The following is a 13,230-nucleotide window of genomic DNA, read 5'->3' as shown; positions in this document are numbered from 1 at the left end:
CGCGCGAACGCCACTGAGACTACGCTTGGCCTGTGGCCTGTGTGAGATTTCGGTACGCCTTCGCTGCCCAACGAAACGTGATTCACTTGCGTTGGGTATGGAGTGTAGCGTTTAAAAGTGGTAGAGCTTCGCACGCCTGGAGTGCCCTTCTTCCTTTCACAATTTTGTATGTTTCCGGTACGGGCAGGCATGAAGCATAAATCGCCAAACGCGCACAAATTTCAAGAGGTTTCAAAGTTTCCCGCTTAGGTTTTACGATGAAGTTTTGGAAGTGAAGCTTCATTTAGGCGTTTGCCCCAGAGTCATTTGATTTTTATATCGGACCGAAGATGGGATCGAGTTGATAAAGAGGAAGTGGATGTGATCTTTGACACATCTCATAACATACAGATTACATCGAATTGTCCAAGGTAAGACTGTAGTTTGATCCATGCATGCGCACTGGAAATGAGGGTTCACATGAATTTTAGACACGAATGTGCCCTCCCAAAAACGTTAATGAGGGGAATTTTAGAAACACCGCGAGAACAGGTGGGCAAAACTGAGTACTGCTTTAAGCATGCATATTCAAGTAGTTTGTCGCCGGAAAAAATTGTGGCTGAAGTAAGTCCAATGTATATGACCATCCAATGCTTACGTGACAGCTTTCTATCATTGATTGGCAGAGGTGGTCGCTTTATGGCCAAAAATTTGATAGGACCCAAACCCCACATTCTCACCATGCGTTGTTGACCAGTGTAATGTCTTCCAGTTCACGAATGTCAGTTTCCTGCGACATGGAATTCTCCTCATACCCATTCGACACTCAGGATTGCCACGTAGAGTTTGGAAGCTGTAAGTTACCATTGTCTCAATTTCTCGCCTCGCCCAGCTCGTTCTTTTGTGCTGGTAGCGAGAATATTCTCGTCTTTTGGGCGCTTTTGGCCAATGTCAAGGTCATCTGTCATTTATCGATGTTAGTGCCGTTTTACCGAGTCAGTTTTTCAAATAGCAGTACAAGCAAATCACGGTGGCACGGGATTGCATTTGCAAGCATGACTTATGAACTTAATCAAACTCTGTTCAGCAACAATTTTTCGTGAGGAAAACCAGCTCACTTATGGCAAGTTTGCGAGCATGTTGCGTGGGCGCCGAAATGACGAATGGCTGGAATGCTTGACAGACGGTTACAACATGACCGAGATGATCTGGGACTGGATGTCGGCAAACGGAAGCATCTACTCGAACGACAAACTGTCGCGAAAGAACTTCAGAATTACCATCAAGAGAAGTAGCCACGTTTCAAGATGCTATGGTGAACACGAAGGTTGGTTCTTTGATCCATTCAATTTTGCTAGTGTTCGATATTTTCCAGCAGCAGTAATTGTGAACGTGCGTGAACCTGTTGATTCTCCTTCCTTCTCTTTCTCTGCCTACCCGGGCCGGTGATATTGGAGCCAAACATTTATATCCACCTACCACCTCAACTTGTGGTCTCCAGTGCTACAGCCTGTAAGGAAAAGCCTGCCTCTACTACGACTTAATGTCAGATCTTCACACTAACATGCAGAAAAAAACTCAGCCCCGCTCGGAAGCGTGTAAAATGTATCGCAGCCTCATCGATGGCTACACTCCAGGCATGTATCATCCTGTAAGATAAGACCGGCAATGTCATATATCTACCCAAATCCTCCACATCACAACATACACATATTTGCTGCCAACCCTGTGGGCGCCTCCAAAGGAAGCCTCTGTGATATTGGCATTGTTTGAGTAGCCCAACACCATGAATGACCCTTTGGTCGGTAGATGTTACGATAGACTGGTCTGCTCTGAGGGGTTTAGCGTGGTGACCTCGGGCGTTGTGCATTTCTTAGCCGGGATGCAGGGACCAGCTGTTTCTCTGGCGTCGTTGTGTGTGTTCTGTTCTGCCTGTGTGTGTTCTGTTCTGACTGCACAACGTCTCGGTGGCAAGTCGAGGCCCCTACATTTCTTCGCTTGCGTCGCCTCAGGAAAGAGCTATCCCGTCTGATGCCGACTCTACTCGATATGACCGGCTCGCCGACTCTCCACAGAGGACTGCTACGCCAACGTGGCGGTGACAGTACACCTGCAGCGACGCACCATGTTCTTCCTGTGGCACACGTTCCTGCCGTGCGTGCTGCTGGTGGCCACCTCCTGGCTCAGCATGCTGCTGCCGCCGGAGGTCATCCCAGGCCGTATGGTGCTTTGCATCACCTCCCTGCTGGCCCTGCTCACCATGTTCACCTCGAGTCTGTGAGTGTGCTCCCTGCTCACCATGCTCACCTCGAGTCTGTGGGTGTGCTCCCTGCTCAACATGTTCACCTGCAGTCTGTGGGTGTGCCCCCTGCTCACCATATTCACCTGCGGTCTGTGAGTGTGTTCCGTGCTCACCATGTTCACCTCGAGTCTGTGAGTGTGCTTCCTGCTCACCATGTTCACCTGCAGTCTGTGAGTGTACTCCGCGTTCACCATGTTCACCTCGAGTCTGTGAGTGTGCTCCCTGATGATGAACATGATTTGGCGTTTTAGGATACATCGACTGCTGTAGGTCATGCAGCGTCAGAATGTGCTCCCTGCTTACCATGCTCATCTCGAGTCTGTGAGTGTGCTCCCTGCACACCATGCTCACCTGCAGTATGTGAGTGTGCTTCGTGCTCACCATGCTCACTTACAGTCCGCTAGTGTGCTCCCCACTTACCATGCTTACTCCAGTCTGCGAGCGAGCTCCCTGCTCACTATGCCTACCCGCCGTCTGTGTCTGCGAATGGGCTATTTTCTCCAGTCTGTGAATGTGCTGGCCTTGTTCACGATATTCGCCCTCCCGGAAGCGCAGCTAAGGGGGCAGGGTGCCGCCGACCCCCCCCCCCCCCCCCCAGGCTCGTATTTTCATTTTTTGTCACAGATTGCTCCTGACAAAAAGTCAAAACTTAAGTTCTCATCCTCAAATATCCAGTACACGACAAATACCACAATAGTACTCACGTGTGCTTGCACCTAATTGCTGCGAATATTGAATGCTTGTTGGAGTGGATCGTGCCTCTCCGTCAAGAATTTGTTCCTGATCAGTTGTCATGTGGACGCGCGTTGCGTGCCTCTGTTGGTAATGTGAAGGTATAACTGCATACCTTTAATTCAGATCAGATTCGGTGTGTGTGTAAATAGATGGGCATAACTGGCAGTATCTGGTGTCCTGTTTTAAAAAAGAAGATGTCACACCGTACAGCTGGCAACAAACAGCCACCATCCAAACGCATTACACATTCATTTTCCCTTGGTTTGCAGGCATTTGACATTTGTGTTACGGAAGCGAGCCAGGTGTTTTGTCGTGTTCTCAAAATCGCTAGCGTGTCTTCCAGGCATTGATCCCACCTTGTGTCAATTTTCATCTCTCTCTGGAAATCACCCTGACGTATTCTTTTTGTGAAAAAGTAGGTGGGCCTCAGGCCTGCTGTCTGCACACCTGCAAAACTAGCCTCATTTCTGACGACAGCACCGGCCTGGAAGTGTCGTACATCCGAGCCAGCGACATCTGGTACGTGGGCTGCCTGGTCTTCGACTTCCTCATCATTCTGGAGTACGTCGTCCTCATTTTTATCCAGCGCGAGAGGAAAGCAGAAGATGGGCCGACCTGGGCCCGCCCGCGTCATATCCACCCAGCTGAGGTGAGCGTGCTGGGGAAGGGGAGGCGACCTAACGCACGTGGCGACTGGATATTCGGAAGTGATGTAAATTTGGTTTCTCTTAAAGAAAACCTGAATAAGCTGGGAGCATCGGCTTTAGAGTTTTCGCGAAATTGGGGACGTCATTGCTAATACACAGCCTGCCAGTTTACAACGTAAAGTGTCACCGAATCACTCAGAACGCAAAAGGAGAACTCTTGGCGGCGGCCGTGTTAACAAAGTTTCCAAGTTTTGCGACTTTGCAATACCGCCATGTTGACATTTCGGCGAAATGGAAACAGTTTACCAATTTTCCTCCCCATCACTTTGGACTGAAATCAGACATCTCGCCCTAAACAAAAAGGGTGCGTGATATGCACAGCAATGGAATTTAAAGCTAACTGCAAAGCATGCATCTAGGTTGCGGAATTTCCAAATTGGCTGACCGTCTGGCGAAATCCTTCGAATATTGCTTAGTTGGGGGGGGGGGGGGATATAAATACGATGTGCAGTTCAAAGCAGACCGAATGTTGTTAACATGTCCTACTGCTTTACCCACTAGCTCATCCATGGCAGTAGCTGTGTGGCATATACGTGCGTGGCATTTAACATCAACATTAACTTTACGGTCCTGTGTATACGTATGCATTCAAGCCACATATATGGAAATACACCCCAGCATATGACGTCACTCAATAAATTTAAATGCGTCTGTTTGTCGATGCCAACTTCTTTAACCCCAACGTTTTATCTGAAATATCATTGATGCTCATCAGCAAGTGGCAAGTGTCGTGAAAACGTCCATCATGTGTCGTGTCGTTACTATGAGTGCAGGTTTCGAGACACTTATCTGCGAAAAGTCATAACCATAGTCATACCCTCGGAAATTTCAGTGCGACATTTTCTAAGAGCCCATGCAGTGTTGCCGACGGCGGCCGTGTCCCCTACAACGTCCGGGTCGCAGACACAGAAAGAGATATTATTGTATGCGAGGGCGCTGGGCTGCCACATTTCCTCATATCTAACCATGTCCCACCAGGTCCCAGCCTCGCTCTTTCTCCCCCACCCGGGGCAAGCACTTCACGTCATTCTTCCAGCTCGTGGTGGATATCAACATTTACCGTGGCCCTCGCCATTACCGTTCCGCCCGGCAGAAGCTGACGAAGAAGAGCCTGAGCCGCGCGTCGCTGGGCTCCTCGGCCCGGTGGCGCGACGTCGACCCGGCGCGCATGGACCGCGTCAGCCGCTGGGCTCTAGTCGTGCTCTTCGCCTCCTTCGCCTTCGGCTACTGGTGCTACTACTGCCTCTAGGCTGGAGACACCGCGCCGGAAAAGGATGGAATCCAGCCACGATGTGAGTTTGTTGGTCGGCAACGTCGGTAAAAAGCAGCTTGCCGGCGGATGGACACTTGCTTCAAGCCATCATTCGCGTTTCTCTGACAACGGAGCATCAAGATGTGTAGTAGAGCAGCTGCAGGATTTTGTGCTGCCGTCACCGCCCGAGTTGTCCGTGCATGCTGTCCGGTCCTGGCGCGCCTAGCCGTTTCTCGGTCCGTGTCGGTCCACATGGGGCGTTGACGTCCCGTGTGTTTCAGGTGTACCCTGATATCGCCTATGTGCTCAGAAAGGTAATCAGGAACGTTTGTGATCAGCAACAGGAGCAGCTGCTGCGAACTAGATCACACCAATTGGTGACCAGAAACAGGAGCAGCTGCTGTGAACTAAACCATGACGATTGGTGATGAGGAACAGGAGCAGCTGCTGCGAACTAGACTATGACGATTGGTGATGAGGAACAGGAGCAGCTGTCGCGAACTAGACCATGACAATTGGTGATGAGGAACAGGAGCAGCTGCTGCGAACTAGACCAGGACGATTGGTGATGAGGAACAGGGGCAGCTGCTGCGAACTAGACCAGGACGAGCACACTTCGCCAGGATTCGACATGCTGAGGCAAACGCGTGTGAGAAGTTGAAGGCCGTTTGCCTGTGGGCTATTAACATGTGTAGCGCTAGAGACAATGTGGCATATGATTTGTTTGCGAGACTTTGACTAGGAAAGCACATTAACGCACGTCAGTGCGTTCCGCCAGTGATTATGGATGCATGCTGCACTTGCTTGTGCCTACCCACATGTGTTTGACCCGACCAAAGAAGTCCCTTTTGGTTATGCAAAAATACACTTTTGCGATAATACATGACATGCAAGTACTGAGCAAGTACGCAGCCTGGCGTATGGCCATGCGGTGCTCTGAAAGTCCATAATCGTCACTGTGCACCCGTCGGTCCGGTGAATGCGTTTAACGTGATTGCGACTGCGAAACATTAGTCTTAGCGCTGGATTAACAACGCCAATACGCTTCCTGATGGTGCTGGAGATGCGCGTGTGTGTGTTTCTGGAGGGGGAGGGAGAGATGGGTGGTGAGAGTTGGCGGGACCCAGAAGCCCCGGGATATCGGGACCAATTCGGCATAAAAGGTTCACTCCATTCCCGGCCAACAGCCAGAGTCAAACGGCCAAAAGAGCCCGTTAGTGTCTGGAAGGAGGTTTCACCGGCCAGAATGATCCCAGGTAGCTCTCATGGCCGTTAAGCGACCACAGGCTCCTTGGCAGCCAGGAAAAGGCCACTGAAGAGTTAAAAAAAGCCTGGGTGGCCGGAGGCTGGGGTGGCTGAGGTATTATTAGACGTTGCGTTCAGCCAAATACGTTGTTTTAAGGCTCTTCTCACTTATGCTCCTTTTCTTTGCAGTCCGCGCGTCAAAAAAGCCCTTCCATGTGCCCCTTGACCTCCTGGGCCCCCTACTTCGTACCTCTCAGACCCGCACATACACATGTTGATTTCCCTGGACCCAGGGTCTAGAACTCCGGACCACAACAGATCTCTAGTCACACATCCTTCCCACGAAAGGCGGTCAGGAAGTGGTCATAAACAGTGAAATGATTGCCTTCCATCACCACGCCCCACCCATTCATTCTGCACTTCGCATCAAGCCATGGGGCGACACATGAGAGCGTACTGAGTTCCAGGTCCTGCACACAGCCATCACCATTATCAGTCGTGGACAAAACAGCCGCACTCGCACATAACCGCGAAACCATGAAGCAACGCAACGAGTGTCACCTCCGCGATGAATGCGCTCGTGTGCCGCGGCGTCTCACTTGTGCGGCACGAGTGGGGCACAAACAGAGCACGATTGACGCCACAATGGTGAAGCGCTCGGCTCGGCGGGCGGGCCGCCCCTCGGACCCCAATGCTCGTTACGACGCCGCTCAGCGGCGGCAGACCGCTATAGACCGGCTCGAGTGCGTGGGCACACACCATTGTTAGCGCCTCGACGGCGGCCAACGGGTGCACAATGGCACCGGCCGGCCAGCCGCAGCTAACACACAGCCAGCAACTGAGTCCAGCTGTGTTCGACCGGCGACGGCGCCTGAGAACGTCACACCTGGTACACCGGTCAGCTCCGCCCTGTTAACTGGCTGCCGAGGGAGAGGTGAGGGGGAGGGGGAATACCCACGACTGCGGTACGGGGTGTCAGCAGGTCCGTGGCCCGCGGTCCCTGTTTTGCAGGTTCTGTTGCTTTTCGAAATGTCCCAGCGCAGTGGCCTGCTTAAAGACATGTGGAGATTAGGTATCACAACCTGGTCATTGGCATTCGACTCTTTCTGGTGGTTTCCAGCCCAGTCCATCAGCGTCATGTCTCCAGCACTGTCTAATACCCATCATTATACTTCCAATGCATCACTGTATGGCGCATGAAATCATGGATGTGCGCAGAATTTCGCGATAATAGGGGTCACTGCTACAAATTGGTCGCTAATAGAACGTTTTATTATGCCGCGGGAGCGTCAAACTTATTGCACAGCTCTTACCAGCATTGCCTGCGTTCATTTTACTAATTGCGACTTTTTTGCTTGGTTTTCAATTGCCCACCCTCACTCAAAGGCAATCATGTCAGCATTTGGTATCCTTAGGGACGCATCCTTAGTACCCTTCTTGAATACGTCCCCGCATGATATACATTGCCTCTTTGCCTCAAACCGTTATCGAGCCTTGGGATCACACCATCACATATCACGTGACTTTTGTAACAGCGCTGACACGTGTCGGCTGCCTCGCCAGGCCTCGCCGCCAATCCGTTCCAGCACATCTCTGCGCGAGGCAGAATTTCAGAAAGCCACGTCCTTCTTTAACACGCAGCCGGGTGGTCGGTTGAATATCTTTCGCCCGGGCAGGGATCATTTTGACCCCCTGAGATTTCAACAACTAGGAGAGCTAGAGACACCAAATTTACAGGGTGTATTTTCCTTATGTGAGCTCACCTACGTAAAAATCTGAGGCCAACAATCTTGTTCAAGACATGACAACTGCGCAAGAAATCGTTCAGCTTGCTGCACGAGTAATATCTGACAAGTGCGGCCTTAAATGGTCCGTGCATGCGAGCCTGGGCTGGCTTCCTCCCGGAGCATGTTCGGCCATCAGACTCCACAGCTGCTCCCCCGCATCAGGCGGGCGAACAAGCCCGGACGCATCGCTGAGCGGCTCCGTTCTAAACTACCAGCGAACGAACCACACACACACACGCACGCACGCACGCACGCACGCACGCACGCACGCACGCACGCACACACGCACGCACGCACACACACGCACACGCACACGCACACGCACACGCACACGCACACGCACACGCACACACACACGCACACACACACACACACACACACACACACACACACACACACACACACACACACACACACACACACACACACACACACACACACACACACACACACACACACAGTATGGGCAGTCTGGTCAGTCTGCCCCGCGTCTGTGGCCCCGCGGCAGGCGACAGGCTGCTCGCGTATTAAGTCACCCCGGCGGTCAACGCCTTTGCCGCTGGAGTTCGCCAACATGTCGGCCAGGGCAGTCTTCACAGACAGAGTCTGAAACGTCAATAACCTGCGACGCTCAGTGGTCATGCGCGACGACCACTTGCCATGCCATTTTGCGCACCAGTATGTGATACTCTGACTAAGTGCGCAGGAACTAATACATGTGCACGGGTAAAAGTGACATTTGCGCTAGTTTGGTAGGCGCCTGGTCCTCGGTTTTCGTACGCGCCTGCATCCTCTCGGATACACCGCAGCATTTCAAGGGACGTGATAACTCCGGTAGCCAATCATTTTGGTAGGCACTGACGCTGGAGAGGACCAACATCGTCTTCTGCTCAACGACAAGCGGCAGTCTGCAGCATTTCAACCACTAATCTTACGGACACATCTGGTGGAATGCAGCAGGTAGGCTCGACTCCGCCCTGTCTGCGATTGTGGGCGGTAAGTAATCCTGAATTCGTCCCTGCTGAGCTAGTCAGTAAATCAAGCGGGTGAGTTTGCCATTTTTATTTAAATTCAATAGAGGCAGTTGTCTGGCGGTATGTTAACGATCACTTGCTCCACATCTACACCAGTACGCACTACTCGTTGAGTGTTAGCCAACTCTGAGCTGGGCTGGTACCGTCCGCTCAAAAGATGACCACAGGTCCTCACAGATTCCACGCATCGGCGTTCTACTTGGCCCATGACCGATAGGTTGCCACGTACCCCATGACCAATGCGAGGCAAGGCTTTAATGGAACGATGGAAAACTAATACCGACACAGCACGAACGGCAAGACGTGCATACCATTCCACGCTGAGAATATTGCTTATAAAAGTATAAATGCATGCACCGACGCCCAACCACAAAGGCGCCCATTCGTCCACCGCTACAGCAGTTCCCAAGTTTCAGTATAAATCTCTGGGTACGAGTACGAGCTAAATCGCTGGGTACGAGTCCCCGCCCTGTCACGGAACCCACTTCACGAGGTGGTTTGGTGTGTCCCACCAACATCCAACTTTGAGCGCCAAACCACGCAGTAAAAACGAACATTGTCAAAGCCAGTCGAGACATGCATAGCGTGGGGCATACGTGCTGCGAACTGGGTACCGCTTGCTGATGGCCCGTGATTTTTTTCAGATTTGCTGCGAGTGGCTTAATCAACGTGATCCTCTCGTGTGCATTACATGTTATTTTAGGTCAAGAAACAGGCTGTTTCATCGTCCACTCAAGTTAAAAGCTCCAGTAATCTGGATGTAGACCAAAAGGCTTTGACTACGGCATCACGCAACGACCGCATACCGCCTCTGTGACAGCCTACTCTAGATACCCAAATATTTGCACTTTTCACGCTACGCATGACCGATCTTTAAAACTCTGTAATTCAAGCCATCAACCATTCGCCTAGAGGTCCAGGTCGCCCCGACTGCAAGACGGGGCCGTCTGTCGCAACTCGGGCAGATCACCGCATCTGAAACCCGTGAATAGTGGACCCGGCCGTACGCCAGTTGGTCATGCGCAGTCATCGCACCTGCACAGACAACATCGGCATCAGCACGGCTCTGGCAGCAGCTGAGCGGCCAGGACATGCACGGGAGGGAAGATCGGTAACATTGGCATCGGCTGAGCAGGTCGGAATTAATCTTTCGCTGATTCTGACCTGCTCAGTTCTATACTCCGTCCACACGGTCAGCAACAAACGCAACAGGAGAAATAACACAAGTGATGCAGCGCGATACTGGCACCGGAATAACGAACAAAACCCGTATAAGAAAGTACAGCGGGAAAAACGCCATCTAAAATTGTCATACTCGCAACAACTTGTGCTCTCCTGAGGGACGGATATCTGGGAGACAGACACAGCAGCGAAACGATTTTGTTTCCTGGCAACATTTGAATTAAAGACTTTCCGCCCGAGTTCGTATATGCTATCGGCCACAGTACATGTCGACCGTACCGTTTCCTCCACTTCCAAGATTCTTCCCTGCTGTCCATATCTTCAAACCGTCACCGTCGCGTTCACACAACGCACCACCACCGACGCCCGCACGCCATCACGCCTCGCTCCCACCATCACGCCCCGTGTGCGCCATCACGCCTCGTGTCCGCCATCACGCCTCATGTTTATCAGCACGCTCACCGCTGCCGCACCCACGTGGTCTCGTAGATGTATGAGAGCCCAGTGCCTGCGAACTTGGACGTGTCCGGCCGGCTCTCCATCAGCCGGAAGCCGGCCTCCTCCAGCGCGTGCAGCGTCTGCAGGAAGCCGAGCGCGTCGGCGTGGCTCAGCTGGAGCTGACGGCTGGGGTCAGCGCTGAGCGTGCCGCGCGGGAACAGCAGGTGCAGCTCGACGGTGAACTGCGGCAGGCGCCGCAGCGCGCCGCCACCGCCGCCCAGCTGGTCGCGCAGCACGCTCCACTCGCTGCCCTCAGCGTCCAGCTTCAGGTAGTCGATGCGGACGCCCTCGTGGCCGAGGTGGCGCACTAGCGCGTCCAGCGTCAGCAGGCGGAACTCGCGGCCGTCGACGCGATGGGTCCATGAGTGGCCGTCGATGCCCAGGTAGTGGACGTGCAGGGCGTCAGGCAGCGCGGCGGCCGTCCGGTTCAGGCGCACGGTCGGGTCGAAGGCGTGCACCGTGCAGCCGAAGCGCACCATCTCGGTCTCGAACGACAGATCGTCGCGAATGCCGAACGAGTAGACGAGGCACGGCTGGCCCGGCGTCAGCAGACCGTCGTCCAGGCACACGGTCTTGCTGCCGTCGGCGATCGGCACCAGCAGGCAGCTCTCCTCGTCGCCGGGCGTGGCGTCCACGCAGGAGCACTTGCCGCCCGGGAAGATGGCGCTGCGGCAGCGCACGCGCTCGTTGGCCGGCGACAGCATGTGCTCCAGCCGCGCGACCAGCTCCTCGAGGGAGAGCTCGTCCAGCGGCGCCGTCAGTTGGCTGAAACAGGAGTGACTGACGTTTAGTCGTCGTTGACACCGAAACCGACTTGCTCAGTGATAGTAACTTTTTTCTAAGGCTGCTGGGAGACGCCGGTCGTGTCTGTATCCAAACGCTTGATCTGGACAACATAGCTTCATCATAGCGCCTCGGCGTACCTCGTACCACGGTCAGAGGCGAAGACGCGCCCCGTAACTCGCTCCTCGCCGCCTGATCAGCTCTGTGGAATCGTACCAGACCAAACAGAGACCAACAAAACAGACCACGACTCAGATGGTCTGTCAGGGTGTCTGAAAGCTTGCCGAAGCCACGGAACTGTTCATGGTCGGTAGTCCCGATACAAGTCGCAACATGTGAATATCTACAAAAGAAACTGACGACGAGCAGGATGCATGTAAAACACATTCAGTCCACGCTGTAGTCCACAAGCCATTACTAAGTTAAGTTTCCATACGTATTGTGGCTTCGACAAGCCAGGTGTCATATCAGACTAATCATGCAGTTGTAGGCCAGTCACTTGGGAACGCTTCAGCCTGCTCATCGAGAGCTATCTATGCACAGTATCGGCGCCATCAACGTTTCCCAATGGGAACAAGCAGATTTAGGGGTCTGTTTTACCGTCTGTCAGTGCATTTCCCGACTCATTTTATTCCTTTTCTTAAAAATATGTTGCATACCTTAAATTCAATGAAGCGTCTTTTAGCCCGGCACAGCACCCGGACTGCCTAATTGGCTGGCAGGCATTCCTGTGTTTTTCACGGTGCATTCTATGCATTTGACTGTTTTCACAGGAGCATGGCTTTCTTATCCAGTTGAAGGGGCTCCAGCCCACAAATGTATACAAGAAATTGGACCGAATCCGGAGCGCAATATGCCTGTTTGCGTATTTTGGGGATTCACTATTAAACCCCTAAAGGAATGCTAGGGTTTTGAACTGAACTAGTCATATTGAAGACCTTCTGATGCAGCTCACGGCCATGCCCTTTTTAAGACCTAAGGCCCTCTGGTTCCTAAGCTTAAATGCCACAAAATGTGGGAGAATTATTTGGGAGAGGAGTTGAAAGGTCACCTTGCATCCATGGCCGTAATAACATCACTCCAATCGTACCATTTCATAAGCCATGCGGTGATCAAGGCGGCCAAGACAGATATCATGGTCAAATCATTCATATCTGGCGTCCGTGAACACGATTTCTAGACTAAAACGACCGCCAATTGGCCCTCGAGGAATGTAATGCAAGGTACGATGAACTAATCAATCAGTGACGTGTCTAGGAGCACATTTCCTAACTAGAAAAATTGCGTCGCCCATAGCAGTCTTTCCAATATCTTCAAATGCGAAAAATCCCTGCAACCCATTTTGCGGAACTACGCCTCGGAACTTCTGATCATCCCAGGTACCCTGCTAACCAGTAGGGTCTGCTGTTGGCCATGTAGGGCCTCCTGGGATCTTCCCGGTTCGGGTAAGCAACACCCGAGGCGGACATTGTTTCTTGCGGGCCCTAAAGGCCATAATTGGGATTTGATGGAATATTCTGCTGAACGTAATCCGGGGCCTCCCAAAGTTTCGAGGAAAGCAAACAAATGTGTTTGCCGGTCTGGCTGAATGGAATGCCCGCCATATTACTGGTAAGGCGTTCAACTTTGTAGCGACACATGGGACAAAAGTTTGTCGTCCTCGGAAGTAAACAAAACATGCGCGGATGTGGTGAGAAGTCAAGGAAGCCGTCCTGTCGAATTCTCT

At 52.4% G+C, this 13,230-nt stretch overlaps 2 protein-coding genes across 2 annotated transcripts in view; one reads left to right on the top strand and one right to left on the bottom strand.

Annotated features, from left to right (window-relative positions):
- Positions 1 to 757: 757 nt before the first annotated feature.
- Positions 758 to 5,846, top strand: LOC119103720 (glycine receptor subunit alpha-2). The gene is made up of 6 exons (XM_037227351.1): positions 758 to 834; positions 1,163 to 1,306; positions 2,055 to 2,256; positions 3,494 to 3,665; positions 4,817 to 5,015; positions 5,257 to 5,846. The coding sequence occupies exons 1-5, from the start codon at positions 759 to 761 to the stop codon at positions 4,970 to 4,972; spliced, it is 750 nt and encodes a 249-aa protein (XP_037083246.1). The 5' UTR covers position 758; the 3' UTR covers positions 4,973 to 5,015; positions 5,257 to 5,846.
- Positions 5,847 to 9,054: 3,208 nt separating this feature from the next.
- Positions 9,055 to 13,230, bottom strand: part of LOC119103380 (methyltransferase-like protein 24) — a 9,155-nt gene continuing 4,979 nt past the window's right edge. The window contains exon 3 of the mRNA XM_037226897.1: positions 9,055 to 11,486. Within this exon, the coding sequence (XP_037082792.1) occupies positions 10,682 to 11,486 (805 nt within the window). The 3' untranslated portion in view covers positions 9,055 to 10,681. The remainder of the gene's footprint in view (positions 11,487 to 13,230) is intronic.

This window comes from Pollicipes pollicipes, unplaced genomic scaffold (assembly GCF_011947565.3).
Source record: "Pollicipes pollicipes isolate AB1234 unplaced genomic scaffold, Ppol_2.1 Scaffold_5724;HRSCAF=6776_pilon_pilon_pilon, whole genome shotgun sequence".
Lineage (NCBI taxonomy): Eukaryota > Metazoa > Arthropoda > Thecostraca > Pollicipedomorpha > Pollicipedidae > Pollicipes > Pollicipes pollicipes.
The sequence above is the reverse complement of the archived record's forward strand: the minus strand, read 5'-3'. Positions and strand labels throughout refer to the sequence as shown.